Source organism: Gymnodraco acuticeps, unplaced genomic scaffold (genome assembly GCF_902827175.1).
Source record: "Gymnodraco acuticeps unplaced genomic scaffold, fGymAcu1.1, whole genome shotgun sequence".
Taxonomy (NCBI): Eukaryota; Metazoa; Chordata; class Actinopteri; order Perciformes; family Bathydraconidae; genus Gymnodraco; species Gymnodraco acuticeps.
In genome coordinates, this window is record NW_022991154.1 from 7,905,222 (window position 1) to 7,932,860 (window position 27,639).

General features: G+C 41.5%; 1 protein-coding gene across 1 annotated transcript in view; it reads left to right on the forward strand.

Moving 5' to 3' along the window:
• arhgap39 (Rho GTPase activating protein 39) overlaps positions 1–27,639 on the forward strand; it is a 134,016-nt gene that overhangs the window by 84,917 nt on the left and 21,460 nt on the right. The window contains exons 2-3 of the mRNA XM_034237509.1: positions 22,287–22,570; positions 22,664–22,805. Of these exons, the coding sequence (XP_034093400.1) occupies positions 22,287–22,570; positions 22,664–22,805 (426 nt within the window). The remainder of the gene's footprint in view (positions 1–22,286; positions 22,571–22,663; positions 22,806–27,639) is intronic.

Sequence of the window (27,639 nt, forward strand, 5' to 3'; positions counted from 1 at the left end):
TAGCAAGTTTTTATATTGTCCTGTTCCTGTAAGACAGTACAACGAAATTTCGTTTTAATAGTACACTCTGTGTCTTGAAAATGACAATAAAGTATGTCTAAGTCTATACAGACTGTCGCCCTGGCAAAGAAGAACATGTTCTAATTTCTCGGTTATTCTTTTTTTTGAAAACATTATTACTTTCATAGGTGATAGAAATATTGGAAAAAAGTTCAAAAATATGAACCCAAATAAACCATAATTAGTCCTTGACTTGAATAATCATTATTCAATTGAGGAAATATGTACACTTATGGCGCGTTTCCACTGCAGCGGGTAGTTCGCTTTAAGCGTGCCGAGCCGTGCGGGGCCCGTTTTTGGGTGCGTTTCTACTTGGCCTAGTACCGGCTAGCGGGTCCTAATTCACAGTTTTTCTGGCCCCATAAAATCGTGGTTCTAGGGCCAGGAACAACCAGGCTGAGTCGGGCTGAGTATGCTAAACTAGAGAGAGAATCACTGGCAAGGGGGCAACAACTACAACAAGATGAACATATTTGACCGTGATTTAATTGCAATACACGTTTCAAAATGATGCCGAAGTAACAACATACTGATACCGGTTAGTAAAAACCATGAATTAATGCTTTGACAAGTCTGCAGAAAAATCCTTTTAAAATGCGTGTTTTCTAAATGGAGCTTGGCTAAGCTAACGTTATATATGCTCTGACCGTCCACACTCACAACAACGGACACAGGCAGTCTGTGGTTTGTACTTGTTTAACTTTTGTCTAGTTTCTGAACAGATATGACGAGCTCTGAGTGCTAACAGCTAACGGCTGTTTTGTTTTTCTGGGGCGCTCATTGAAGATGACGTCACGGCTCCGCCTACACTGCGTTACTATAGTAACTACCCCAGCAGTGTTTCCGCCAGACCAGGGCTGAGAGGGCGTCCACCCCGAGAGCGGAAGGGGGGGGGGTGTTGTTTTGAATTTTGACTTGAGCCGTCCGTCCCTTATAGATACTGTCTTTTTACGTTAGTGAGCCGGATAATTTGGCTCGGCCCTCTTAAAACGCCGTCTGTTTCGGCTCCCAAACGGCTCTTTATGTTACCACAGTTTACCACGGAGCCTCAGTTTCGCCGCTGCGAGGCTCTGGTGGTCACAGCTCACGCGCGTGCTCCACTAAAACCCCCCCGCTCATCGCGTCCAAATCGTGCAGGTTCAGTGTTGTCCGGTAGCAGGCACCTTCGATGTCGGGGAAACGATCTTCAAAATACTCCAAAAAGAATCCCACCAGATTCCTTTGCCCCTCCAACAGAGGGATGTCCTTGTTCTTTTTTATTTTCGTCATTTCAAGCGATAAAAACTCTCGATCTTCTCTCGAATTATTAATATTTTTGGACGCCCTCGGCTCGCGTTCAGGGCGTCCCGAGCTGAATAAGGGCGTCAAATGACGGCAAGACGCCCCCCTTGCGGAAGCGCTGTACCCCAGTTCCTAAACTGTAATGGAAGCGCAGCATTAAAGTGAGCCGGGCCTAATAAGGCCTAACCAAACTAGGGGTGCAACAACTAATCGACTTAATCGATTACCCAATTAGTTGCCAACTAATTCAGTCGTCGATTCGTTGGTGACGTCATCACGTGTGTTTTACGCGCCGTTAAGCTCCAACGTTATTGGTCTTTGTATCGGTAGGCCTACTGGAGACATTTAAAAAATATATGTCATGTATTATTGCTACAAAAACATTATATCGCAGTCTTAGTGTCGCCAACTCGTTTCTAATATGCAAAAAGACAAACAAATGCGTCTATGATGTATTTTCTCTCTCCCCCGTCTGTGTGCGAGGGGGCGGGGCAGTTTACACACACGCAGCTGCTACATGCAGCAACACACTGCGGAGATGGCGGAGAGAACGCGCTCAGAGGTGTGGTTAAGCTTTACCCCTCTCGATGTGGACAATCCTCGTTGCCAAAAGTGCAATAAGAGTTTAGCATGTAAGGGCGGTAACACGAGCAATTTGTCTAAACATTTGAGAGGGGTCTGCCTGCAGGCCTCCACTCTCAGGACAGTTCCGGTGTAGGCAGGCTCCCATGAAACATTTAGCAAAAGTGCACCACATTCAGACGGAGGAATGCACCGGGTTCGACTGTCTTTCTAGTAGCGCTGTAGCCCCATCCACAAGTAACTTTTCCACGTCAGGTGTTATGTATGCTAGCAGCAACACACGGAGTTAACTCAATGATACAAACATGGGTTAATGATTAGAGGTAACTGAGTTATATATTTTGTTAAAGTTTCAGCTATTCTGTTTACAGTTCTGTCATCACATTATTTAATACGATTTGTTAAAACATTGTTGTTTCTTTTGATGTGAAATATTATTTATTTTATTTAAATAAAAAGCAATGTTAATTTTGTAAACAATTTGTTTAGTTAGTTTAATAATATATGTATTTTTGAATCAAGTATTCATCTTTATTGTCTTCATTGTTAGTTTCCACATGCCTAAAACAACCTCAAGCTAAATCTAAAAGTTGATGGCTAAATAAGAGCATTTGAGAAATTGTGCAAGGCATACAGTAATAGTCCGAATAGTCGATTAATCGTTTCATTAATCGATAGATTAATCGATTATCAAATTAGTCGTTTGTTGCAGCCCTAAACCAAACCGAGCGAGGCCTGCAGTGGAAACGCACCATTAGGTTACTGGAAGATTGATGCACGATCTTCGAGATTCTTCCTTATCTATATTAGTGGTGCACGATAATTATCGGTCCGATATTAGGAATTATGACGTTATCCCGATAAACCCGATAAAAGTATTAATAGCCCCGATAATATACAATATATTTTTTGGGTAAAAAAAAAGAAAAAATACTGCGGTGTGGGTGGATTGGGATGAGGGGCGCTTGTTTTTCACTCGGCTCCTCCCGTTTTGCCAGTACTGTGGTATTAGTGGTTTAGGAAGAGGGGAGTTTTCACAAATCCAGCGCTCCCTAACTCATGCCTGGCTGTGACGTAAATGGTGTGCGGCCGTGAAGCCAGGACAGTAAACAAACATGTCGTCGGTAGTATGGGACTATTTCAAAGTTTCAGAGTTAGATAGTTCGCTTGCTATTTGTATTAACAAATGCAATGCAGAAGTTCTACGAGGAGGGAAAAAGGCAACGAGCTATAATACTTCCAACCTGATTAGTCACCTGAAACATCGCCATCGCTACGATGGTGTGTTAAAAGCGTACAAAGACGCCTGCGCTGCTAAACTAGTGGCGAATCCAAAGCCAGCTGCAAAGGCACCAGGGCTTTTACCTATCGACGAGGCTTTTGAAAAAGGCAAGAACTTTATTTGGGAAAATAAATATGGTCACTTTGAAGAGTCAAAACTGTTCTTGGCTTTGTTTTGTTTATAGTAGTAATGCTCATGTCATTTGCTCACTACTAGTCTTTTTTTTACCACCAGGTGTGCAAAAACTACAGGTACATTTAATATATATATATTATATTATTATCGGTTATCGGTATCGGTCTTGAGAAGCAGGAAGTTATCGGTATCGGTTTCAAAAAACCAATATCGTGCATCCCTAATCTATATAGATCTACATTTCATGTACTGTGAAATTCTTTGCTGTCACTGAAAAAATTCCCATTGATCTTCTGGAATTTACGTCAATTAATCTAGAACTCGATGTATGTTTGTGCTTAGATTTAGTCCAGGTTATAATTTCCCTCCCACAGTCTCCCACTGTCTCCCACAGCAGTTTATCCAATGTTGAATCTAAGGCCACGTCCACACGGAGACGAAACGGAGACAAAAATAAAAAAATGAACCTTAGTCGTTTTCAAAAAAGTCTTCCGTCCACACGGAAACGGCTCAAGAAACGTGTCCGTCCACACGAAAACGCTGGAGACGCTGTAGTACATATGCCTGTAAGTGGCGCTGTACTTCCGCCACAAAATACACCAAAAGCAGCGAATAAGACCGATGACGATTATTAATATTATTATTATTATATCATATTATTATTGTTGCTGATGGTTGTGGTAGAGGAGCTGTAGATTTTGCACTAACATCTGTATCATGGTCAGTAGCGTCTGGAGCACGAACACAACCTTGTGATCCGCCATTGTTGTTGGCGAAACGCATCAGCAATGACGCAGGTGACGTGGGGGTGAGCAGGAGAGGCGGGGCTATGGCGTCATCGTTTTCAGGAAATGTTCGTATAGGGCGTACACACGGAGCCGCAAGCGTTTCGTCCTCAGACCTACCCACTTTGGGAGCCATTATCAAAGTGTATCGGATTCGGGCTCCGAATCAGCGTTCCCGTTTCGGCCTCGTGTGGACGAACCGTCTATACGATAGAGAACGTTAGCGGATTCAACTGATATCGTCTCCGTGTGGACGGGGCCTAAATGTTCCATAGGTGTGATTGTTTGTAGGGCTGTGCAATTAATCATATTTTAATCTCGATTTTGGCTTGCAACGATTATGAAAACAAAGGTAATCGAAAAAAAACGATTATTTTGCTGCATTCCCTTTCGCAATGATGATCTCAATTTGTCTTGCGTTATACATCCTGCCCGCGCATGCGCTTTCACCCCTCCCTAAAAGCCCTCTCGGCCAGGTTGTGTTGTGACTTGCAGTCTGTTTAATAAATCCATATAAACACGTTACAAGGGAAGCTTTAGTTGCCGTGTTTGTATTCTCCGGTCTCTAGCGTACAGTCAACTTTTACTAACTTTTCAAGCCGGAGCCTCTTAGCTACTTCCGGTTTCCGGATAAGGGGTTACCAAAATAAGAGTACTGCGTGTAGCAGTATAATTAAACATTACAGGTTACTTGTGAGGGACATTAGTTATCATATTTATATATGTTTAGTAGGTTGTGGAAGTGCGTTCCAAAATATTTGTTTATCTTCTTTATTGGTTTTTCAGTTGAATTATACTTAAAGTTCAGGGTATTCAACTGTTAAAAACATACTGTTCAAATCATTATTTTAATTTGTTTTAAAGTTCAATGAATAATCGTATTTAATAATCGTGATATCAATATTGACCAGAAATAATCGTGATTAGGATTTTTGCCATAATCACACAGCCCTATTTGTTTGTGTGAGTAATTGTCTTTTCTATTACCCCATTTGCACTTATCCACTGTATACATATGGGGCTATCCAGTAACAAAACAGCGAAATGCAACCTAGAAGTATTAGAGATCCTCAAACCACCTCAGGGGGTTCCCCTAAATGCTCCCGGAGACATGACTCGGATATGTGATATGTGTGAGGGTGGGCCATGAGGCAAATCCACTCTCATCCATCATATGTAGACCCCACTGTCTGACAGGGTCATCACTAACACAATCAGAGAGGGCAGAAGCCTTGATATTTAACTCCATAGCGTCTCTCAGATGTTATGAGCTAAATTACTGAATTACAAATGCGTTTTCTGTCTCTGTAGGAGAGAGTGCTTCTCTACACCTCACCCTCACATCGCCCATCCTTTGTTCTTATCTCTTCTTCCTCACATGATGGCCACAGGAAGGAATTTGAATGTCCTGCATGTGCATATACAGAGGCATGAATGCTAGAAAAGACTTTCTTAGAGGGCCTAGTGTTGCTTATTTTTTTCTCGCTGAACAAGGAAGAGGTGTTCCCCGGCGGATTATTCCTTTTCATTTGCATAACAAATGGTTTTTCTTTTCTTTCTTGAAGCACTGCAGGTCTTTGTCTGTAATCTAAATTGGAGGGTTGTCTGAGTGTGGAACATGGAGGGTAGCATTGTCAGACAAGAGGTGAACAATACAGGAGCACGCCCTTTAAAGAGGCTTAAATCGAATCAGGTACATACTGGCATACATTAATGTTATAAATGACATATTTTATACTGTCAAGTGTGTGTTCCATCTCTGCTATATAGCAAATAATGCAATTATTTCCCTTCTTTATAATATTTGTACATAACATTTTGATCAGATTTTTTTTTTCTTTTTAAGGAGGTCCTATTATTTCCTCTTGGGGTTTCCCTTTTCTTTAGTGTGTCATATAGGTTTTTGAACATGAAATGGTAAGCAAAGGCTAAAATCCAAAAGCTTCTCCCCCTGCCTGAAACAACTACATTTTAAGATAACGTAAGATAATGACATCACTACTTAACACTTGCACTTCTATTGGCATGCGCTCAAACACATAGGTAATATGCTAAATGGCGGGACATCTCTAAGCAGTTGACCAATCACAACAGAGCCGGCCAGCTAACCAATCAGAGCAGACTGGGCTCTAGTTTCAGATGGAGGGTGAACAATTGTGCTGCAGCACAGGCAGTATGAGAACAATAAAGAGATTTTTGAACATAAAAGCATGGAGACATGTTTTAGTAAGTGTCACCTTTTATCTTGAATGCAAGCACATATCTCATACACAATACAAATATTAACATGAGTGCTCAATTTTGAACTATCATTTGAACATGGTTTAACATAACAGCAGTGTTTCCCACAGATATGAAATATACTTGGGCGAGTGGTGGCAAGGGGGTGGGGGGGTGCGCGAAAAAAAAAAAAAGTTTTAACAACATTATTTATTGACTTTTCATTCCGGTATAATCATTTTGCGCAAAGATGGCACTGTTTGTCAGAGCACTTCATCCTTCTGGGATTTCATGAAGAACAGCTCCAACGCCTGTGTGTATGGGAACACCTCTGGTGCTGGTACATTAACTGCCAGTGTTTCCCACAGATCTGAAATATACTTTGGGGGTGGTGGTAGCGGGGGGGGTTGAGGTGACGTGCAACAACATTAACCTTTCTGTAGGTCGCTTGTTAGCAGACCCTTCACGCGATGGCAGAGCGAACAGGTACAGGTACAGGCAGGGTCCATAATGATAGCCCTATAGTTTAAATCTACTACCCACACATGAACATATGGAAATGATTTACTATTTAAAAAAATTAATGTATTTATTAATGTATTTAGGAACCTATCCATGTGATTTTTAGTGGGGGTCGACCTCAAATCCTCTAGGGGGGTCCAGGGGCATGCCCCCCCGGTAAGATTTTATTTTTTATTTTGGAGTTAAATGCATCAATCTGGTGCATTTTGAGGGGAAAATAAAGAGACTAGATCTATGGAAACACCTATATTTAACAGAACTGTATACATTTCAATAATCATAAAATCAAGGCCATAACCAATAACATACCATTTCCAATATGAAAAAAACACTGAAACTTGTTTATTAATTTAGTTTTGGTTCATTTATAGTTGTGAGTGTGTCTGTGCTCCTGAATCAGCCTCTCCTGTCTCCCTCCTCTCCCCCCTCTCCCTCATCTCCCCCCTGCTCCTCTTTGAGGCAGCAGCAAAGACTAGTTTTCTCTCAACAAGTTTTAAAAGTGTATCTTACCTTTTTTCACCTAGTTAACTTTTTATTTATTTATTCATGCATATTTTACTAATCACATTACATTTCATTTAGCTGACGCTTTTATCCAAAGCGACTTATAATGACCGATTACAGGGACATCCTCCCTGGAGTAACTAAGGGCTAAGTGCCTTACTCAAGGGCACACTAGTGGTGGTGTTCCTGGCGGGATTTGAACTCACAGCCTTCCGATCTTCAGCCCACCTATCCATTAGACCAATCACTACCCTCTCAAATGGAAATATGTGTTTACATAAATGGTGACCACACCGTTTGAGACCCACTGAGAACTTAGACTAAGTTAACTATCTAAACACTCAGAGAGTCCTTTACCTCACCTGAGCTGAGGTTATCCCGAGCTTGAATGACACACAGAGACCAATCAAGGGCTTTGATTTATGATCTGTATGACAGTGGCCATGTCGGCAGGCCACATCATGTGGACAGCCAGTCACCCTGTGTGAGGCAGGCCACTTAACAGGCCAGAAGGAGGCGAGATCAGAGCAAGGGAGCGAGGGATCATTGTCTACAAGTTAATCGATCGCAGATGGCGTCGTGGTCACGGACGAATAAAAAATATATATAAAAAAAAAAATGTATTAAAAAAAAAAAAAAAAACTAAATGGGTCGCGAAATATACTTGGGCGGCCGTTAATATACCTGGGCGGCCCGCCCAAGTATAGTCTATGTGTGGGAAACCCTGAACAGCATACATGTTTTTCAATAATATAATGACAATGACAATCTGTTGAAATCAGACATGACTTCTGTTGCTTAAAATAGACTTCAGAAGAAAGAAAGTTGTTTGGCTGTGACAGTCAGTGCATGTAGAAGGCAAGGCAAGTTTATTTATATAGCACCTTTCAACACAAGGCAATTAAAAGTGCTTTACAAAAAACCAAAGACATTAAGAAAATGGCATTTAAAATCAGTCATTAAAAAGAAAAGATAATAAAATAAACATTAAAAGAAAAATTACATGGATAAAAGTTACAGTGCAGTTTAAGATGTAAATAGTTCAATTAAAAGCAGCGGCAAAAAGAAAAGTCTTTAGTCTGGATTTAAAAGTAGTCAGAGTTGCAGCGGATCTGCAGTTTTCTGGGAGTTTGTTCCAGATATTTGGAGCATAATAACTAGGGATGCACGATATTGGTTTTTTGAAACCGATACCGATAACTTCCTGCTTCTCAAGACCGATACCGATACCGATAGTAATAATATAATATATATATATTAGGGCCGGGACTCGATTAAAAATGTTTATCTAATTAATTAGAGGCTTCGTAATTAATTAATCGAAATTAATCGCATTTTTAATCACATATAAATATTTGACCTGAGAACAGTGAGAAGCAATTTTTTTCACATGGATTTTTAGTATACCATTAGGCGCAATAGGCGCATTCACACTGCGGTACTTTTCCCACAAAGGTTCATGTGAACTTAGTTCATGTGAACTCTTTAGTTCGCATGAACTAAGTACAGATCGCGTTCACACTGGAAAAAGTCCCTGGGGGTGGATTAGGCAAATGAAGCCGCCGACGTGACTTGTTCTTCTTCTGCTTCTGCTTTACTGGCAGGCAGCAAACCACTTCACGGCGTATACTGCCGCCCAAAGTCCCCGGAGTTAGGGACTGGCTTCAGTAGAAGCTGCTGGGACTCCCAGCAGCTTCTACTGAAGCCTTCCGAGTAAATCGCCAGAACGCCGACATCTCCTCATCTCCACCGCTCCCATGTTTTATTTTGTGTTGCCATAAGTTAGTCTCTCTGCGTTTCTGCGCTGGGCTAATGCTAATAATGCTAATGCGAGGATAATAAAATGGCGGCTTCACAAAACTTTTTGGGAGTTTTACGGGGCGTGGTTTGCAATCCGCCCAGCCAATCAGAAATATAGCTCTTTTCTCACAAGAGAGCCGCACGAAAGTCCCTGCTCTCTAGCAGCTCTCTGCTCTCTAGCAGTGACTTTCGTGGGGGTAAAAAGGTTCTCATTAACTAATTTTAGTACCGGCTCTTTTTGGTGTGAACGCGATAAAAGAGGCTAACGTCCACGCTAGGGTTGCCAGAAACTGACCATGATCAAAATCGATTATTCGGCAGCCCTGGCGAATAATAATCGATTAATCGACCCCCCCCCCCCCCCCCCCCCCCCCCCCCCCCCCACGGGACAAAACAAAACAAATATATTTTTTTTAAATTAAATTAAAAAATTTAAAAAACTCAGACAAAAGGAATTCCGTTGTTTTCTTTACTGGAACATGTTTAACAGTACAAACAAAATAAGCGACAAATAAACCAACATCAACATGATGTTGGTTTATTTTTTGTTATTTTCTAAAGTGCCTGCCATTGCCTTTATTTGGAGATGCGCTATGCGTGCATAATGTATTTGTTGCAATGCTGCCATTATTAAATACAGGCTACGGCTTGTGTTAATGATAGCAGCATTGCAATAAATATTATTATAGCAATTTATTTATTGCAATGCTATTATTAATACAGGCTGTAGGCTGTCAAATGCGAACGCATTGCTGAGGTTGAGCTATGATAGACCAACGTCTTAACCACTAATACCACATTACTGGCAAAACGGGAGGAGCCAAGTGAAAAACAAGCGCCCCTCATCCCAATCCACCTACACCGCAGTATTGTTTTCTTTTTTTTTACCCAAAAAATATATTGTATATTATCGGGGCTATTAATACTTTTATCGGGTTTATCGGGATGACGTCATAATTCCTAATATCGGACCGATAATTATCGTGCACCACTAATAATAACTGAACGCTGCTTTACCATGTTTAGTTCTGACTCTGGGGACAGAAAGCTGACCAGTCCCTGAAGACCTGAGAGATCTGGATGGTTCATAATTTAGCAGGAGGTCACAAATGTATTTTGGGCCTAAACCATTCAAAGCTTTATAAACCAGCAGCAGTATTTTGAAATCTATTCTTTGACACACAGGAAGCCAGTGTAAAGACTTCAGAACAGGAGTGATGTGATCCACTTTCTTAGTGTTAGTGAGGACTCGAGCAGCAGCGTTCTGAATTAGCTGCAGCTTTCTAATATATTTTTTAGTGAGACCTGTGAAGACACCATTGCAGTAGTCGAGTCTACTGAAGATAAAAGCATGGACAAGTTTTTCCAAATCCTGCTGTGACATTAGTCTTTTAATCCTAGATATATTCTTTAGGTTATAGTAGGCTGATTTAGTAACAGTTTTAATGTGACTGTTGAAACTCAGGACAGAGTCCATGACTACACCTAGATTTCTGGCTTTATCTGTTGTTTTGAACATTGCACACTGAAGCTCAGCGCTAACTTTTATACGTTCTGCCTTGGCTCCAAAAACCATTACCTCAGTTTTATCTTTGTTTAATTGGAGAAAGTTCTGACACATCCAGTCATTGATTTGTTCAATGCACTTACTCAGTGTTTGAATTGGAGAATAGTCTCCTGGTGAAATTGTTATGTACATTTGTGTGTCATCCGCATAGCTATGGTAACTTAGTTTGTTGTTTTTCATTATCTGAGCCAGTGGTAGCATGTAGATCAGTGACCACCAACTGGCGGCCCGCGGGCCACATCCGGCCCGCCAGACGGGGGTGACTGTGGCGTTGGCGGAGCAGTAACCACTGTGTGCAGTATCGGAGTCCAACAGAGAGGCAGCAGCTGCGGGACAGTAGACTGCGTACTGCGAAACCTTCCCTGCCTTGAAGAAGAAGTGATCCTTCGTTGTGAAGAGTTGTGTTTTGTGCGCTCCGCACCACAGCAGTAGCCCCGCTGCGACAGAGTCCAACAGAGAGGCAGGAGCTGCGGGACACTGCTGGTGATGACATTGTTGTCAGCTGCTGATACTGCTGCTGCTGCAGCTTGTGGCGCCTGCTTCGATGAAAATAACTTTCTAATATCCATAACTTTATAGGCTATTAGCTTAAAACTCGTCAGGCGCTAGGAAGGATCATTTCTTCTTCAGGGCAGGGAAGGCTACGCAGTACGCAGGCTAATGTCCCGCAGCGGCTGCCTCTCTGGTGGACTCCGGTACTGCATATTACTCCCGAGACATTTTCAAAAATGACATTTCATAACGGGATCAAATCAAAGTGAATGGCCTGCTGCTGCTGAATGCATGGCAAGTGACTGGAACAAGTTATTACATCGTTTCAGATAATAAATAATAATGATAATTCATTCTATTTAGGGGCGCCTTTCAAAGCACCCAAGGACACCTTACAATTCATAACATATTCCAAGGAAAGGTTTTAAGACAGTACAAAGAATGCAGTCCGGGTGATGTTTTTTATGTGGGGTGCAGATGAGAGAGAGCTGTCCAGAATGACACCAAGATGTTGTGTTTGAGTTCTTGATAAGCCATTAAAACAATAAAACAAGTGTCTCCTGTTCCCCAAAACATACCCATCTGTTATGAAAAAAGAAAGTATTCTAAAAGTAATCTGAATATGTTTTTTAAGACACGTAACTGTAACTGTATTCTGATTACTTTCAGAGCATGTATTCTGTATTCAGTAACTGATTACATTTACAAAGTAACCCTGCCGAGAAGTGATCCTTCGTTAGCGTGAAGAGTCTGCTAAGCTTTATGCCGGGTCCCCCCCCGGTCAACAACTTCAAAATTCTGGGCTATATCAAAATTGCTGGCCCGCGATAGTGTCTATTGGATACATTTTGGCCCTTGGACACATGTAGTTGGTGATCCCTGATGTAGATGTTAAAGAGAAGAGGCCCCAAGATGGAGCCTTGAGGTACCCCACATGTCATATTTGTCAACTCTGTCCTTTAAGTAGGATTCAAACTAATTTAGAACTGTTTCCGAAAGTCCCACCCAGTTTTCTAGTCGGTCTAGTAATATGTTGTGGTCAACAGTGTCAAACGCAGCACTGAGATCTAATAATACTAACACTGAAGTTCTGCCACTGTCTGTGTTTAAGTGGATGTCATTGAAGACCTTTACAAGAGCAGTCTCAGTGCTGTGGTTTGGACGAAAGCCTGACTGGAACACATCCAAACAGTTATTTAAATGCAAGAAATTACTCAACTGTTGAAAAACAACTTTTTCAATGATTTTACCTAGAAATGGGAGGTTTGATATGGGCCTGTAATTGTTCATTACTGAAGCATCTAGATTATTCTTTTTTAAGAGCGGTTTAATGACTGCAGTTTTCAGGGCCTGTGGAAAAATACCTGAGTGAAGAGATTTGTTTACTATATGAAGTAGATCTGAGGCCATGCAAGGCAAAACATCTTTAAAAAATCCTGTTGGAATAATATCAAGGCAGCAAGAGGAGGATTTCAGAAGTTGTATAATGTCCTCTAGGTTTTTATCATTAATCTGAGGGAATTGTGTCATGGTGTTTGAATTGATGTTAAGTGGACACAGAGACAACACATTTGCTGTTCCTGATGCAGAGGCACTGACTGCTTGTCTGATTTTCTGAATTTTGTCAGTGAAAGGAGGCAAAATCATTGCACGCCCTGGTGGATAGAAATTCAGAGGCTACTGACACTGGGGGGTTAGTTAGTCTGTCGACGGTAGCAAACAAGGCACGTGCATTGTTTTTGTTTTTTGTAATGATGTCAGAGAAGAAAGACTGTCGTGCGTTTTTCAATTCCAAATTATAAAGGCCAAGTCTCTCTTTATAGATTTCAAAGTGAACCTGGAGATTTGTTTTTCGCCACCTGCGTTCAGCTTTTCAACATTCTCTTTTTTCTGCTCTCACGCTCATGGCCTTTCTCCATGGAGATATTTTCTTGCCAGACACTTCCTTTACCTTAGTTGGAGCAATGGCATCTATAACATTTTTAATTTTTGAATTAAAATGATCTACTAGTTCATTTACTGAGATTTTAGCAGGGGCAAGTGTGGAAGAAAAATTCTGAGTAAACATTTCCCTAGTATTTTCAGTTAAATATCGCTTTGTGGTTACCTCTTTTTGAACATTTTTGTGAACAGAAATAGAGCTCTCAAAGAAAACACAGGAATGGTCAGAGAGTGCAACATCAGTCACCACAACCTTAGAGATATTCAGACCCTTTGAGATAATTAAGTCCAGAGTGTGCCCCTTATTGTGCGTGGGCTCCGTCACATGCTGAGTCAGTCCATAGTTATCAAGAACACAAAACAGTTCTTTAGCCCCTCTGTCCTGGGGGTTGTCAACATGGATGTTAAAATCACCAACAATGACTAGACGGTCAAAGTCAATACACACTATAGACAGCAGTTCAGTAAAGTCATCAAAAAAAGCTTGCACAGTATTTGGGTGGTCTATAGATATTTAGGAACAGAGCTCGAGAGGAGCATTTCAGCTGAAGGGCCACATATTCAAAAGAAGCAAAGTTCCCATAAGATGTCTTCCTGCATTGAAGGGAATCATTGAACAGAATAGCAACTCCACCACCTTTCTTATGCATTCTTTCCTGACTCATAAAACTAAAGTTGGGAGGGGTTGATTCGATAAGAACAGCTGCACTGTTATTTATGTTTTATTAGAAGCATGGTTATGATCATGTTTTCTGCAGAAAGGTAGACTGCACACTGGTGTGTGTGTGTGGTGTGTGTGTGTGTGTGTGTGTGTGTGTGTGTGTGTGTGTGTGTGTGTGTGTGTGTGTGTGTGTGTGTGTGTGTGTGTGTGTGTGTGTGTGTGTGTGTGTGTGTGTGTGTGTGTGTGTGTGTGTGTGTGTGTGTGTGTGTGTGTGTGTGTGTGTGTGTGTGTGTGTGTGTGTGTGTGTGTGTGTGTGTGTGTGTGCGCACTACAGATTTAATCATTCATCAACAGCTTGTGTATCATGCTAAATTAATTCATATCCTGAATATGGGTGGGGGGGGGGCGCTAACCTCTTGCTGTGATGATGGTGGCATGAAGTGATGGAGCAGGAGCAAAGAGCAGATTAAAACTAGGGATGCTCCGATCGCCAATTTTGGGACCGATCGCCGATCCGATCGAGTGGCCTATGGGGAGCTTCCATTTAAAGTGATGTTTAAACTCAGTTAATGGGGCTCACTCACTGGAGCTTCCACAAACAACAACCAACATAATTATTACATTCTAATAAAGTACATTATTCAAGTTTACATTAACTTTGGACAATAACACGGGAGAAATTAGCGGAAGCGCTCTTTTTCTCTCTCTCTCTCTCTCTCTCTCTCTCTCTCTCTCTCTCTCTCTCTCTCACTCTTTAATTAAAAGTGTGTGAGGAATGGATGTGTTTCTTAATTCACTTTAGTTGGTCTTTCTCCTGCTCCTACAGCTCTACTGAAGGTGCATATTGCTGTTGTTGGATTCAATTCAAATATACATTTTTATAGAATTAACGGACCTTTTATTACAGCAGACATATTGTCATAGCAAAATGAACCAGTTCCACAATCCTGGTAAAAATGTCTACATATTTCACAATTTTTTAAAAAGAGTTACTGTGTTTTTATTTTTTTTTGTTTGGTGGCCAGTCTCCATCAATAATAAATGTGTACTTCCTGCCCATGTGTCACATTTAACGCTTGCCTAGAAGGAGGAGGATATTTATTTACTTGTATCTGCTGTATAAGGCTTTGAAACTCTGTAGGGAGAGTGTTTCATTGACAAGGTTAAGTATCATATGATATGATATACAATAATACAAAACTATGCAATTTGTCAGATCAAGTCGGAATTTTTTCTTGCATCACAGCAGCTCCATTTGCTACATCAACACGGACATATACTGTAGAAGACAAAAATTCATAATCCATCATTCAAATTCAAGGAAACATATTTAACATAACATTACAATCATTGAGGACAATATGTTCAATACCCTCTAAAGCAGGGGTTCCCAACCTTTTTTCCCAAGAGCCCAAATTTCCCAAATGACTCCTGGGGGGGGGGGGGGGGGGCAACAGCGGTAATTAAAGTTTAAAAGTCTCAAAAATGCTACAACTACTGTCACAAACTGGATGAATGTGAAGTATTTTGTTAAAGGAGGATGAAAGCGTAATTAAGGAGCACTATTGGAGTGACTTTGATGGTTATTGGACTCAGGATTAATTCATTTGGATTCCCGCTGTATGAAGAGAGGCGCGGAAGTGGGAACAATTCACAAAGGGATTAAACTGTTTAAAACACATGCTCAAAGTAAGCCGGATTTTGCCGATGTATTTATGTGGATTCAAAAGTCGTAAATAATCTACAAAATGGAGGAGACCGATCTGATCGGAGCAACTGTGACAAATAATCCAACTGAAACCGGCATGGACAATGACTGTTTTAAAAATGCGCTTATCCAGAAAACAAGAAACATTTCTATTAAAGAAAGAATTATACATTTCTGTCTTTTTATGCCTATAATAGCTACTAACTTGAATTTGTATTAAAATTAATTAATCAATTATTTTTTATATTTTATTGTAATGTAGAGACAAGGCTTTTAGTGACAATCATGTATTGCGTTACAATTATATGTAAAAAAAAAAAGAAGTCTAAATATGATATTTGGCCTCAAATCATTTGAGGCCTGGCACCCCCCCGCGATCTTTGGCGCCCCCCAGGTTGGGAACCACTGCTCTAAAGTACATTAGACCTGGGATTGACTTCATTTCATTTTAGAATTGACTGCTGCAAAGAGTTTTCAGTCTAATTGTATTCAATTGTGGGACCCTGTATCTCGAATTTGATGGAACAAATCATATTTGCTGATCAGGAAATGGTTGGGGTTAGAGATAATGTTGGCAAGCCTCAGTATATTATTATGCTGAGGATGATTTTTAGTAAAGTTTCTCAAAGGGTAGACCTTTAATCTTTGAGCAAATGTTCAATTGGTTGCATTGTTGACTTTAAAACAGTGGGCAAACACTTGTACCATGTAGTATTATCACAATCATTATCACAGATGTAAAAAACTAAATCAGTCTACTCGCCCCAAAAGACCTTTGGAAAATAAATAAATTAATTCACGTCAAACAGTGTAATGATTTAAAATGTGAGTTTGTTTTGATACTTCAGACTATGTATTGAATAGTAGACTACCCACCTTTTCTTGTACCTCTGTATTCCCACCTCCTTTAATCCTCTTCTGACCTTGTCCCAGACCCTCATCCCATTCATACGTTATGAATGTGTTGTCAGACTGCTCAATAGTTTCCCAGCAACACTGTTGCTAACTGACCTTTTTAAGAGGAGGGTAGAGGAGCCATCTTGTACGTTTAAGTACAAGCTGAGTACAGTTTTATTGAATAAATGTAAATATAACTGGAAAACACTTGGGTATAACTGAATTAATACGATTTACTCTTAATTAACCTGGAATGCACTGCATGATTAACCTATAGTGCGGAGTGATTCCTTCAGTGGATTAAGAACAAGTATTCCAGATTTGGTTTTGAAGCGTCTCTCTCCAGTGGCTGCCCTGGGAAGCTCTCTGTGGATCAAGCTGACTTCCTATAACAGCCCTAGACTTTTTAGCTGAATTCGAGTCATAGGGGTTAAGCTGTTATTAGCCCTTTCTTTCAAAGCGTCAGTGCATCGTTTAATTGACGGTAGATGTGAGCAAAGCAGGCCCCAAGGAAGTGGAGGAAGTACATTTTCGTAGTGGTGAAACGGGGTACTACAACTTCCGTGTCAGTCATGACTCATGTGACTTCAATTGACTTCCAGTGGGAAAGACACATCAACGCAAATCAACGTATAGGTTAGGTTCATGTAATACCCAGATCACACTCTTGTGTAGCTCTTGTTTAAAAAATGTGGTTCTTAAATTTGGGAAAGGTACTAAATGCCAAATCCCAAATTATTTTCTCTCGCCATTAATTTTGAGCCAAGCGGATTGGAAGTATGCATGCTCTGTACTATACCCTCTGATATTATCATCAACCTGTAAACATTTATATTTTAAAGAGGTTTGATTGTGTTGAAAAACAGATGACCAATGAAAGAGACTTTAATAGGCAGCGTGTTTTTGGCAGAGCTATAACCAGCCCATTTTTCAACTACTGGATTTTGCCCTGCACAGTGAGCACAGTTTAAGGCTGGGAGGAGAGGTGCAAAGAAACAAGGAAGCTGGGTTGTTAGTATTTGGTGGTCCGCAAGAGCAAGCTAAATACTCGGAGTACCCTTTGTACTTTATATATATATATATATCCTTTATTTAACCAGGTAAAAGACTCATTGAGATTAAAATCTCTTCTCCAAGAGCGACCTGGCCAAGAGGGGCAGCATGTACGAAGTTACAACAGATACAACACAGACATGACAGGCAGACAAATACAGCTGTAAAACACAAATAAAATGGCACATTAGCCAGTCAATATGCCAAGTAAAACAAACTATTACAAATCATTCAAAACTGGCAACATTTAAAACGATTTTAGGATATACGAGCACTCACATCTACCAATGGTGTCGTGTTCTGTCCTTTAAGATGGACCTGAACTCCCCCATAGTGATTACATCTGAGAGTTTCATCTCCTTCTGTACATTGTTCCAAGCTGTGGGGGCAGCATATTTAAAAGCTGTTTTACCCAGTTTTGTTCTCACTGTAGGAACCAGCATCTGTGCAACAATTAAAGAAGGATGCATACAAAGTAAGTTTGCGATTAGAACAATGATACATGACCTGGGGTTTGTTAAGCCTTTTTGCTTGTTGGTGCGTTTTGTCGCAGTAAATCAGAGTGATATCAAACTTCGAATTGACTTTTCACAAGCAAATACATGTAATGGTTAAACTACGACTTTATTCTTATTTAAAGTCGTTTTAGTAAGAGTTTTTAGTGCTTGTTTTGGTAGTGTTAAACATAGCTTTGTTTCTTAGTGTGACTTTGTGAAGGTTGAATAAATGTGATCAAGCATTAAGCTAGCAGAATAGCAGGATTCTAGTTTCTTAAAAAAACATTCAGCAACAAACAGTTAACAGCAGGCTAATCCATACAAAGGTATGGTTTTAAATGCCCTGCTTTGGGGCCCCTTAACATGTAGTGTTCGCAAAGCGCTTTTGTAACGTTTGCAGTCCCCATTAGTAGCCTTCAGAGTGTATGCTCACATCGCTGTCTCAGGGATGAGGCTCAGCAGCTAAACTGGGTCATTTGGAACACCAACACATCAACCAATTATGGCCAATTAATCCTGCTATCTCCGCCCTGGATCTCTCTATTTAACTGGCCTGTTCTGCTCCATTTGACAAGTATTCACTGTGACAGCTGATGTAGCATTTCTTTCTCTCGTCTTTCTCTCTCACACACTAGCACACATACTAGCAATAATAGTGACTGGCCCAGGGCTCAACAAGGCTCTGCAGCTTAAAGAGCAGAGATGATTCACACTGCAGAGATCTATAGGGTGATGGAAACGTATGGAATCACAAGGTTACCGCCAAAAAAACGAATATCAATTTCAGACCCAGGCATTTAGATTAATTATTTTTTACTAATTGGGGTTTACTTTTGTAGTTTTCACCATTATTTCTATAAATGATAACAACATTATAGTCACCAAATTAGTAGCTGAGATCAGGGGCCAGTGTAAAGTCGCTTCTTAACCTCCCAGTTACTCGGAACAGAAAAACAAAGTGCTTGTAACAGCGTGGTCTTATAATAAGACTTATTATTTTTCCACTTCTTGTTCCCTCTTTGAATTGTTGGATGCTGGAAATAAGCTTTGTTGTGGGTGTCCCAAAGCTTCTTTGTGTCTTGGGGTGACAAAATGAGACTGCTAACATCATCACGGCCAACTCAAGTCTGCCTTTAGCTTAGCGGTGGTGACACGTAGCCATGCGGCCGTCATGTTTAAAGCCTAAAGTCAGCTTCTGGACATTGCATTTAAGCTTCAAAAAATATATAAGTGGTGATAATATGAGATTATCCTGCTGAACAAAACATGCAGGTATCACAATGTATGTTTGCCACAGATCTTATTTTCCACAATATTCTGAAATCCAATGGAATAATCTAATTGATATTTTGTCGAGGGAGCCCTTGTGATGGTTACTCCTGGGTCAGCCTACCCAGGATTAAGTGATAAGCCTCATTTAACCACTCTATAGACCTCTGTTTGTGTCCAGGTGAAACCAAATCCACTGTAATGAATAATCAGGTACATATTGAAGTATTGGAAATGTTTTGTTGGCAGGGTTGACCTCTGTGTTGTCCCTCAGCTGTCAGCACGGGGCCCTCCCCCTCATTCAAAGGAAGAGGGGAGGATGTTAAGCTCTGCTATCAGTACCGCTCAGGTCTGAGTGGATCATCACATTCAGAAGCCCTTCAGCCACAGCAGCTGGAAGTCACTTTGTTGCCAGTGGATCTCCAAGAAGCCGGCTTCTCTGCAGAGCTACTCAACAGGCGCTAGAATGGGTTAACCTGCAGTACGCAGATAGGTTCATTTAACTTGTACGGGTTTCTCTCGAAACTGTACTTACGAAAATAAATGCGTCATGTCAAAGAGAACCAGAAACCTTGGAGAGTCCGCCTATTCTTGGCCTAAATAAATATAGCAGCAAACATTTGTACCCGTTTGGCCATTATTAAATAGACTGGGAGAGTTGGGGAGTAGAATTCAATGCCGACTGACTGAAAATATTAAGATCATTTAACTGTAGGTCTCCCAACCTTTTTCCAGGTCTGTATAAATACAGTTTTCTCACCTTAATACTAGAATGATGAAGATACCCTTTTGAACAAATCAGTAATCCAGCAAAGTAAACATCAATATGTATTTTATTTCAAACAACATTGCCAACGTATCATTGAAGGCTAACAGTTTAAAAAGTGCATTTATTTTAAAATGTCTGCCAGGAAAATGCACTCAGGTCTTAAAAATAAACAAAAGCATCTTGAAGACATTACCTCATTCACATTTTTCTTCCTTGTGATATATGTGTCTGACATCTTAAAATGGCGTTATGTTTTCATATTTTAAATCAAATAAAAGACCAAAACTCTGTGACTTCCTGTAGCTCTCAGCACCAAGCCCATTGGTTCCTACTCAAGACATCAAAGTTGGCTCATAGAAACAGTATACAGATGAATAAATATTTCAAACACTCAGTCATTTCTTATATCAGCTGGTAACTGTCGTTGTTATCAAACCAACAGGAGTGAATATGAATAGGCTGATTCCTAACCTGTGGTATAGTGATTTCTGGCTCGGGCAGGACGCTGTGTGTGGCATCGAGTCAAACATAAATTACTTTTATAGATTATTTGTGTTATCTCTTCCAACCTTGAAGCTGCATGCTAAAAAAGGAAGTTTAACAAAACAAAATGCAATTTGTTAGCGGGATACATTCCTTTAAAAAAATAAAAACAACCTGCTGGGCTGCCAAAGAAGGTGCCTGGTTTGTCAGAAGCACCTCCTCTTAAGTTGCTTCATCATCCTCTCCTCTCCTGCAAATTCGTATTGATTGACCTCTTATCAAGCTTGAGTGAGTGTGTATATTGGTCCATGGATGTGTCCATATTGTGTTGGTTATGTGGGTGTGTGTGAGTCATATGAAATCCTCCCTACCACTTCCTGGAAAACAAGAAGCTGCAGTAACGACACACGAGAGAATGTGTGTGTGAATGCAGGCATATGCAAGAGCAGACTGCTATGTGCAGGGCTCCGTGAGTGGGCCTTTATTTTATTATTCATACTGCTGTATGTGGTTTCTCTGTGTAAGCCATTTGCATTCATGTAATGCAGCCTATTACAGACCTGCTGCACTTTCATTTCCATTCAAGATATCAAAGGTTTAATGTCAGATGTGTGGGGGCCATCTTTCTGAACATAACATGTTTGTTCTGTCGCTCTGTTGTACAATTATTGAAATCAAATACTGGGCTGAAAACAAGTGAAGGTCAAACATGTCCGTGTCTTTCCCGGAAATAAAAGTATGCATCGCTAAACAATTGAAATGTTTGCATGCACAAAACAGTGCACGTTGTCACACAACAGTCAGCATGCAATTCATATTTGACATCATTAGAACATTATCAGCTACTGTCTAAAGAGAACTGTGGCATGAAAAAGTGAATGGTCATCATTTCTGTTCTGGAAATGTCCTTCACATTGTTACTATAACCAGGCAGTCCGTTGCCGGCTGTGCACATAACAAAATGGTCTGATTCAGCAGATTATCTCAAGGTCGGAGGGCCCTTTTAACCCCGGCCCCTCTGTCGTGGCCCTGTTGACTGTCCAACAAGTGAACCCTTTTGTTTCCTTCAGAATACACATAACACGTCGGCTCATCCACAATCCGACCATGGTTGACAGAAAACATGTTTATTGTCACATCATTATGTTCCTTCAATTTAAATAATGTCAAAAACTATGAGCATTTTCTGAAAAAAAGAGAGTGGGATTTCTATGAGCACTGGTGCTGATTGGCATGCAATTTGGCTCCAAATAATAAAATGCACTCTCTGATTGGACTCCAAACAAGTGCTGCTGAGTTCTAAGTGCAAGTGGCTTACAGTACATGCAGCTGCTTGTCTATGCATATGGTAAAGAAGAGCTTATCATGAGTCCCCCTATACATAACATAGTGGAATCAAAGGAACATCTCATTATGGTACTTACAGAGGCTCTGCCTTAATTACATTGTTGCCTAATCTTATTATAGCTTTTTGATCGATGGCAACGTTTGAAAACCTGCCTGTGGTCGTTCTGTAATGGCTGTCACTAGAGGCTGGTGCAGACATACTGCGTCAGCAGTCTCTGAGGGCTTTTTCCAATTAGTTAGTTCCTGTCTAGCTCTAAATAAGGCATGTGGCTCCTGAAGTGTCAATCAAATGTGCTCCTGCTTCTCTTTGAGGTATTTACACTTGTTTGCAGTTAATTGGTTTCAGCCGTAAGATGTAGACCTCCACTAGTCAGAGGTCACAGTTTATTTCACAGTCAATTTGCTAAAAATCTCATTCTGATCTCCTGCAGGTTGGAGTGGGTGGAAATCATCGAGCCGCGCACGCGGGAGCGCATGTACGCCAACCTACTGACGGGCGAGTGTGTGTGGGACCCTCCGCCGGGCGTGTGCATCAAGCGGACCGGGGACAACCAGTGGTGGGAGCTGTTTGATCCCAACACCTCGCGCTTCTACTACTACAACGCCTCCACCCAGCGCACAGTGTGGCACCGGCCCCAAAGCTGCGACATCATCCCCCTGGCCAAGCTGCAAACTCTGAAGCAGCACACAGATGCCTCCATCCCCCGCCCCACCAGCGGAGGAGGAGGAGGAGGAGAAGGAGGAGGAGGAGGAGGAGGAGGAGGAGGAGGAGGAGGAGGAGGAGGAGGAGGAGGAGGAGGAGGAGGAGGAGGAGGAGGAGGAGGAGGAGGCAGAGCGTCGGCTGAAAACAGCCCGGGACGAAACAGCGGGGTCAGCCGAGAGGGAAGCACCTCCTCCTCCCTCGACCAGGAGCTCTCTGACAAACAGGGCAACAGAGAGGAAACAGACAGGTAAGATCTCAGGTTGGTCACTTGATGAGTCACCTGAACGTAGGCTCTCCGATAGATTCCTTACAAGCAGAAAACAAATTCAATATTTTGGAAGTCCCTGCTAGGAAGTCTAGCCAATCCCTGCTATCATGTCTTCAGTTTCCTTTTTTATTTTGAAAGGTTTTCTCCCCCTGTGTCATGTCTGGTTTCCCGCCTGTTGTGATCGTCAGCCCCACCCTGATTTTTCCACCTGTTTTGTAATCACCCTGCTGCCCTTATGTGTTTACCTAGCTTCTTCACCTGTGTCTTGTCACTGTGATTATTCCTGTGTGTAGACTTGCCTTTATTCTGTGTGTATATCTGTTTGTATTCATCGCTGGCTGATTCCTCGTGTTGCCATCCTCCTTCTTTTGTTTTCTACTTTTGTTACCTTGCCTGGTTCCCTTGTGTTTTCGTCTCTTCCAGTTTTTGCTATCGGCTTTGGTTTTTTGTATACCTCCTAATCTCCTGCTAAAAGTGTGACAAACCTACTCTTCTTGTTACTTGACTGTTGGTAATCCTAGCTGTGTGATGGTTGAAAACAACATCTCAGCCAGTAGTCAATGAGCGGCTAAATAGTGACTTAGAAAAACAACATTCTGCATGTGAACAATACAATGTGAATAAGAAATGAGAAGGGGAAGACATTTTCTCACGTGACTTTTATAATTCTCTCTCAACATAAAGTGGCAAGTGTAAGGCCACTTTCTATAAACACAATTCACATGCAACTATTCTAAAGGTCAGAATACGATTTTCTCTCTGTCCTTGTGTCCGCTCTTATCACCACTTCCCCTCCTTTCTGTTTCTGTCACTGTCTATTAATTTCTATCTTCTCTCACCTTCAAACCCTCTCACACACTCACACACACACACACACACACACACACACACCCCCCCCAGTCTTAGTTTTCTCAGTTTGCTGGTTTGCTGTAATCTGCTGCAGTGTGCAGTGATTGGTGGAAATGCCTGGTCGGGGTCACAGTGTCCTGTAAATGTCTTCTTTACTCCAGCAAGGCGAAACACACACACACACACACCAGTTATACACTCAAAGCAGCAGTAAATCATCACTGCTCTTAGAGACCATTAGGCTGCTTGGCTCATCCAGAATATGTATAGTGACAGATGTGCGAGACCAATCCTGCCATTGTAACCCTAACCCTAACTAAGTGCCGACAGACCTGAAACACTGCTGTATCCATCATTGTGAAAGAGCAATAGAGTGGAACAAGAATGAGTTGTAATAGTGTACATTAATGCACACTCTGTACACAATATCTTGCTCTTATTTATTTGATTCAAGCATTGCCAGTTCTGCACAACCCTCCGAATATTTTTACACATTTGAACACATGCTACTTCTCTTAATATCGGCACAGCTTCCCACTTTTCATAACAGTACTGCACATGATTTGTCATAGTATACGGTATGTCGTTTTTGGGTATATCTATTTGTTTTTTAAATCGTTTTTTTATAATAGTTTTTGGCTGTTTATCTTACAATAGATTTTCTTTAACTGTGTTTATGCATGCACCATATACACCAAGGGAAATTCCTCATATGTGTAAACCTACTTGCCATAAACCTCTTTCTTATTTTGATTTCTAAAACCTGGAAATGAGTTGGCAAGGTTTCCCTCATCTCACAGTCAACGTTTTTCGAAATGTTTTTTTGTTTAGAAGCCTGAAATAAGATTTGTGGTTAATACAAGTGTTTGAGATTTCCATGTGTTCTTTTACTCACCACTTTATGTAGACTGGGAGCTGAGTGTCAGGCAGATGGTCTCTGGAGGGATGGATGCTGTAACAGAGGGAGCTGTGACCTTACACAGCCCTACCTCCCCGCACGCACCAAGGGTCCAAACTAAAGGGGGAGGGAGGGAGGAGGACAGAAACTAGGATTTTAGTTTAAGTCCTTCTGTTGTATGTCAGAATCAATCCGCAGACATACTGCACAGTGAATTCATGTTGCCAGAGGACATTTCATATTGTGCAAAGACGTGCATACACACACTCAGAGTACACTCAGAGACACACACAAGTATTATTAGAAAACTACAGCAACTGTTTTATCCAAACAGACAATTGGCCCAGTGTGTAGCAGGCTTCTTTCTCACGCCATGCAACTGCTTCCAACACTTTATTGAGTATGCCTACTACTGTCTGAAAGTGTTTGCCAATACCATTATTTGTACTATCCTTTTTTTCGAGACCACAAAGACACACAATAGAAATCATTCTTGGAGAGGGATTTTAGCGTCAGCAGGATGCAGTGAGGGGGAGGCCATCCACATTCATTTTAAAAATAGATCAGGAAAGTTCTAACTCCTGCTGATACTTTCATCTCAAACTACTCATTTCTGGAACGGTGATGGCATGACTAGCTAGATGTGCTCTTTGTGGGGAAGTTAGAAATACTGGCCTATAAATGCCCCCACACACAAATATCCACAGCTCTAGCTTTATTGTCTCCCTCTCCTCTAGTGTGTTGTATAGATTGTTGTGCATGTAAATGTTCTACAGAGGCTAAAATCCCTGTGTTCCCTCCAGAGATAGTTTCTCTCGAACACATCCCACCCCCCTGCCTGAAACGCATCCATTGGACTCCTTTTCTTACTTCCGTAACCTAATGACATCACTATGTAACAGTCGAGCTTCTATTTGCTAGCCTTCCAACACATTGTACGTCAGGGGCTTTTCTAGAAAAACAAAGTATGAGGGCGCTGATCTTGTATATAAGATATAGTATAGTATTCGTTTATTAGTCCCCAAGGGGAAAATGGGTTGCAGCACATCACAGAGGCATTTCAAAAAGTTAAGACAATACATCACTGACAACAACATAGACACAGATAAAAACAAACAGACATAAGAAAACCAGATATCGGCAGACATGACAAGGGGCCTATAGGCCCTCATTTGCGAAATAGGGGGGACAGGGCCAGACCAGCTGGGTAAACAGTGCGTCCTAGCCATCATTTGTTCAGGAGTTTGATGGCTTGTGGGACGAAAGACAGCCTAGATCTGTTCTTTTTTAAATAAGGGGCACGATATCTCCGCCCGGATGGCAACAATTCAAAGTAAGAGGCAAGAGGGTGCCTCAGGTCACTCACAATATTGTGTGCCAGTTTTAAAACTCTATATATCAATTCTTTCAAGAACATGGCGCCCGTATACAAGATGGCGCCGCGGACGTATACGAAGCTGTATACGCCGTCTGACGGTCTATTTGACACGATTTTCATATATATTTTACAAGCTGAATGTAAGATAGCACAGCGCCCCTGTTACCCGGTTTAGACTAAATAGACCGTGATAGGCTAAGAAGCGTGTATCTGTAAGAGGTTGACCAATCAAAGCGGAGCCGGCCAGTTGACCAATCAGAGCAGATTGAAAGAAAATATAATTTTTTTTAACCTCTGATGGCTTCAGAAGACTTAAGGCCTAGGGATAGCCATTTCACTGAGAATGTAAAAACTGTTTGTTATTTGTTCTCATTTATTGTAGCAGGAGCACACTGGACTTACCAAATTACAAACCAAGTCCAATATATCATAAATGGGATAGACTCATATTGGTCACTAAAATCTGACATGCTTTAGAATATAGGACACTTGGAAATGACCCCCTGGTTGGTCCCCTAGGCCTAGGTTAACACCCCAGTCACTAACAGCTGACTGAAAAACAGAAATGAATTTCCAGGCAGATGAATGAAGGATAAGAAGAAAAGAACATCATTCATGTATGAGACACAAAGAGAGCTGGTTGGTTGATAGAAAAAGAGGAATGATGGATAAAGAGGAAGCTTGGAGTGGAGAGGAGGATGGACTGAGAGAGAAAGAGTGGGTTAGCTCAGAGTCTGGAGCATGTTGCGATGGATGCCAGGCCCATAATCCTGCCCTCTTTGTTTCCCGCTCTCACTCACACACATGCATATTAACATCAACAAGTAATCTCTCTCACACACACACACACACACACACACACACACACACACACACACACACACACACACACACACACACACACACACACACCCTGCCAGTATTGAGCACTGGCCTTGGGGATCAGTTGTGGAAGTATTTGGACACGGAAGGTGGCCAATGCTGCAATCGATGTCACACTTCCTCCCCTCTTGCCCAGTTCACCTTTTCATCCTCATCCCTCCCCCCTCTCTTTTCTGTCCCAACAAACAAGCAGAATGTGTGGGGCCACTCTCTGAGAGGAATAACTGAGCAATGAGCACTAATAAAGAAAAGTAATATAACTTATATACGAGCCAAACAGACTTCTATAGGATAGCAGGATTTACACTGTTTCATTTCAGTGTTTTGCTTAGGTCTTTTACTTGTCTGTCTGAATTGTCTTCTTAAATACATTTGTATTGTTGCACTCTGGTGTTAAAAAAACAACTGCAGAGTCTAATGGCGCGTTTCCACTGCAGCGGGGTAGCCCCGTTTAAGCGTCCGTCCTCGCTCTGGCCTCGGGCTGCCTCGCTGGCCGGCCCAGGCCGTGGCGCATTTCCATTACAGTTTAGGACCTGGGGTAGCAACGCAGTGTAGGCGGGGCGATCGGCTTTGTTTTTGTTCCCATTTCTCGTTGTTCCGTCGAGCTCCCGCTGGATTTGATCATCCCCAATGAGATGTAGGAACGTCGTCACCTCCTCGGTCGACCACGGTGTGCTTTTCTTATTAGACGTAGCCATTTTTGTAGCTCATCCGTTTACAAAATGCTGTGTATAAAAATGCTGCAAGCTTGCTTCTAGATATATATGCGACGCTAGGGATGAACTCGCGCGCGATCTTGTGACGAT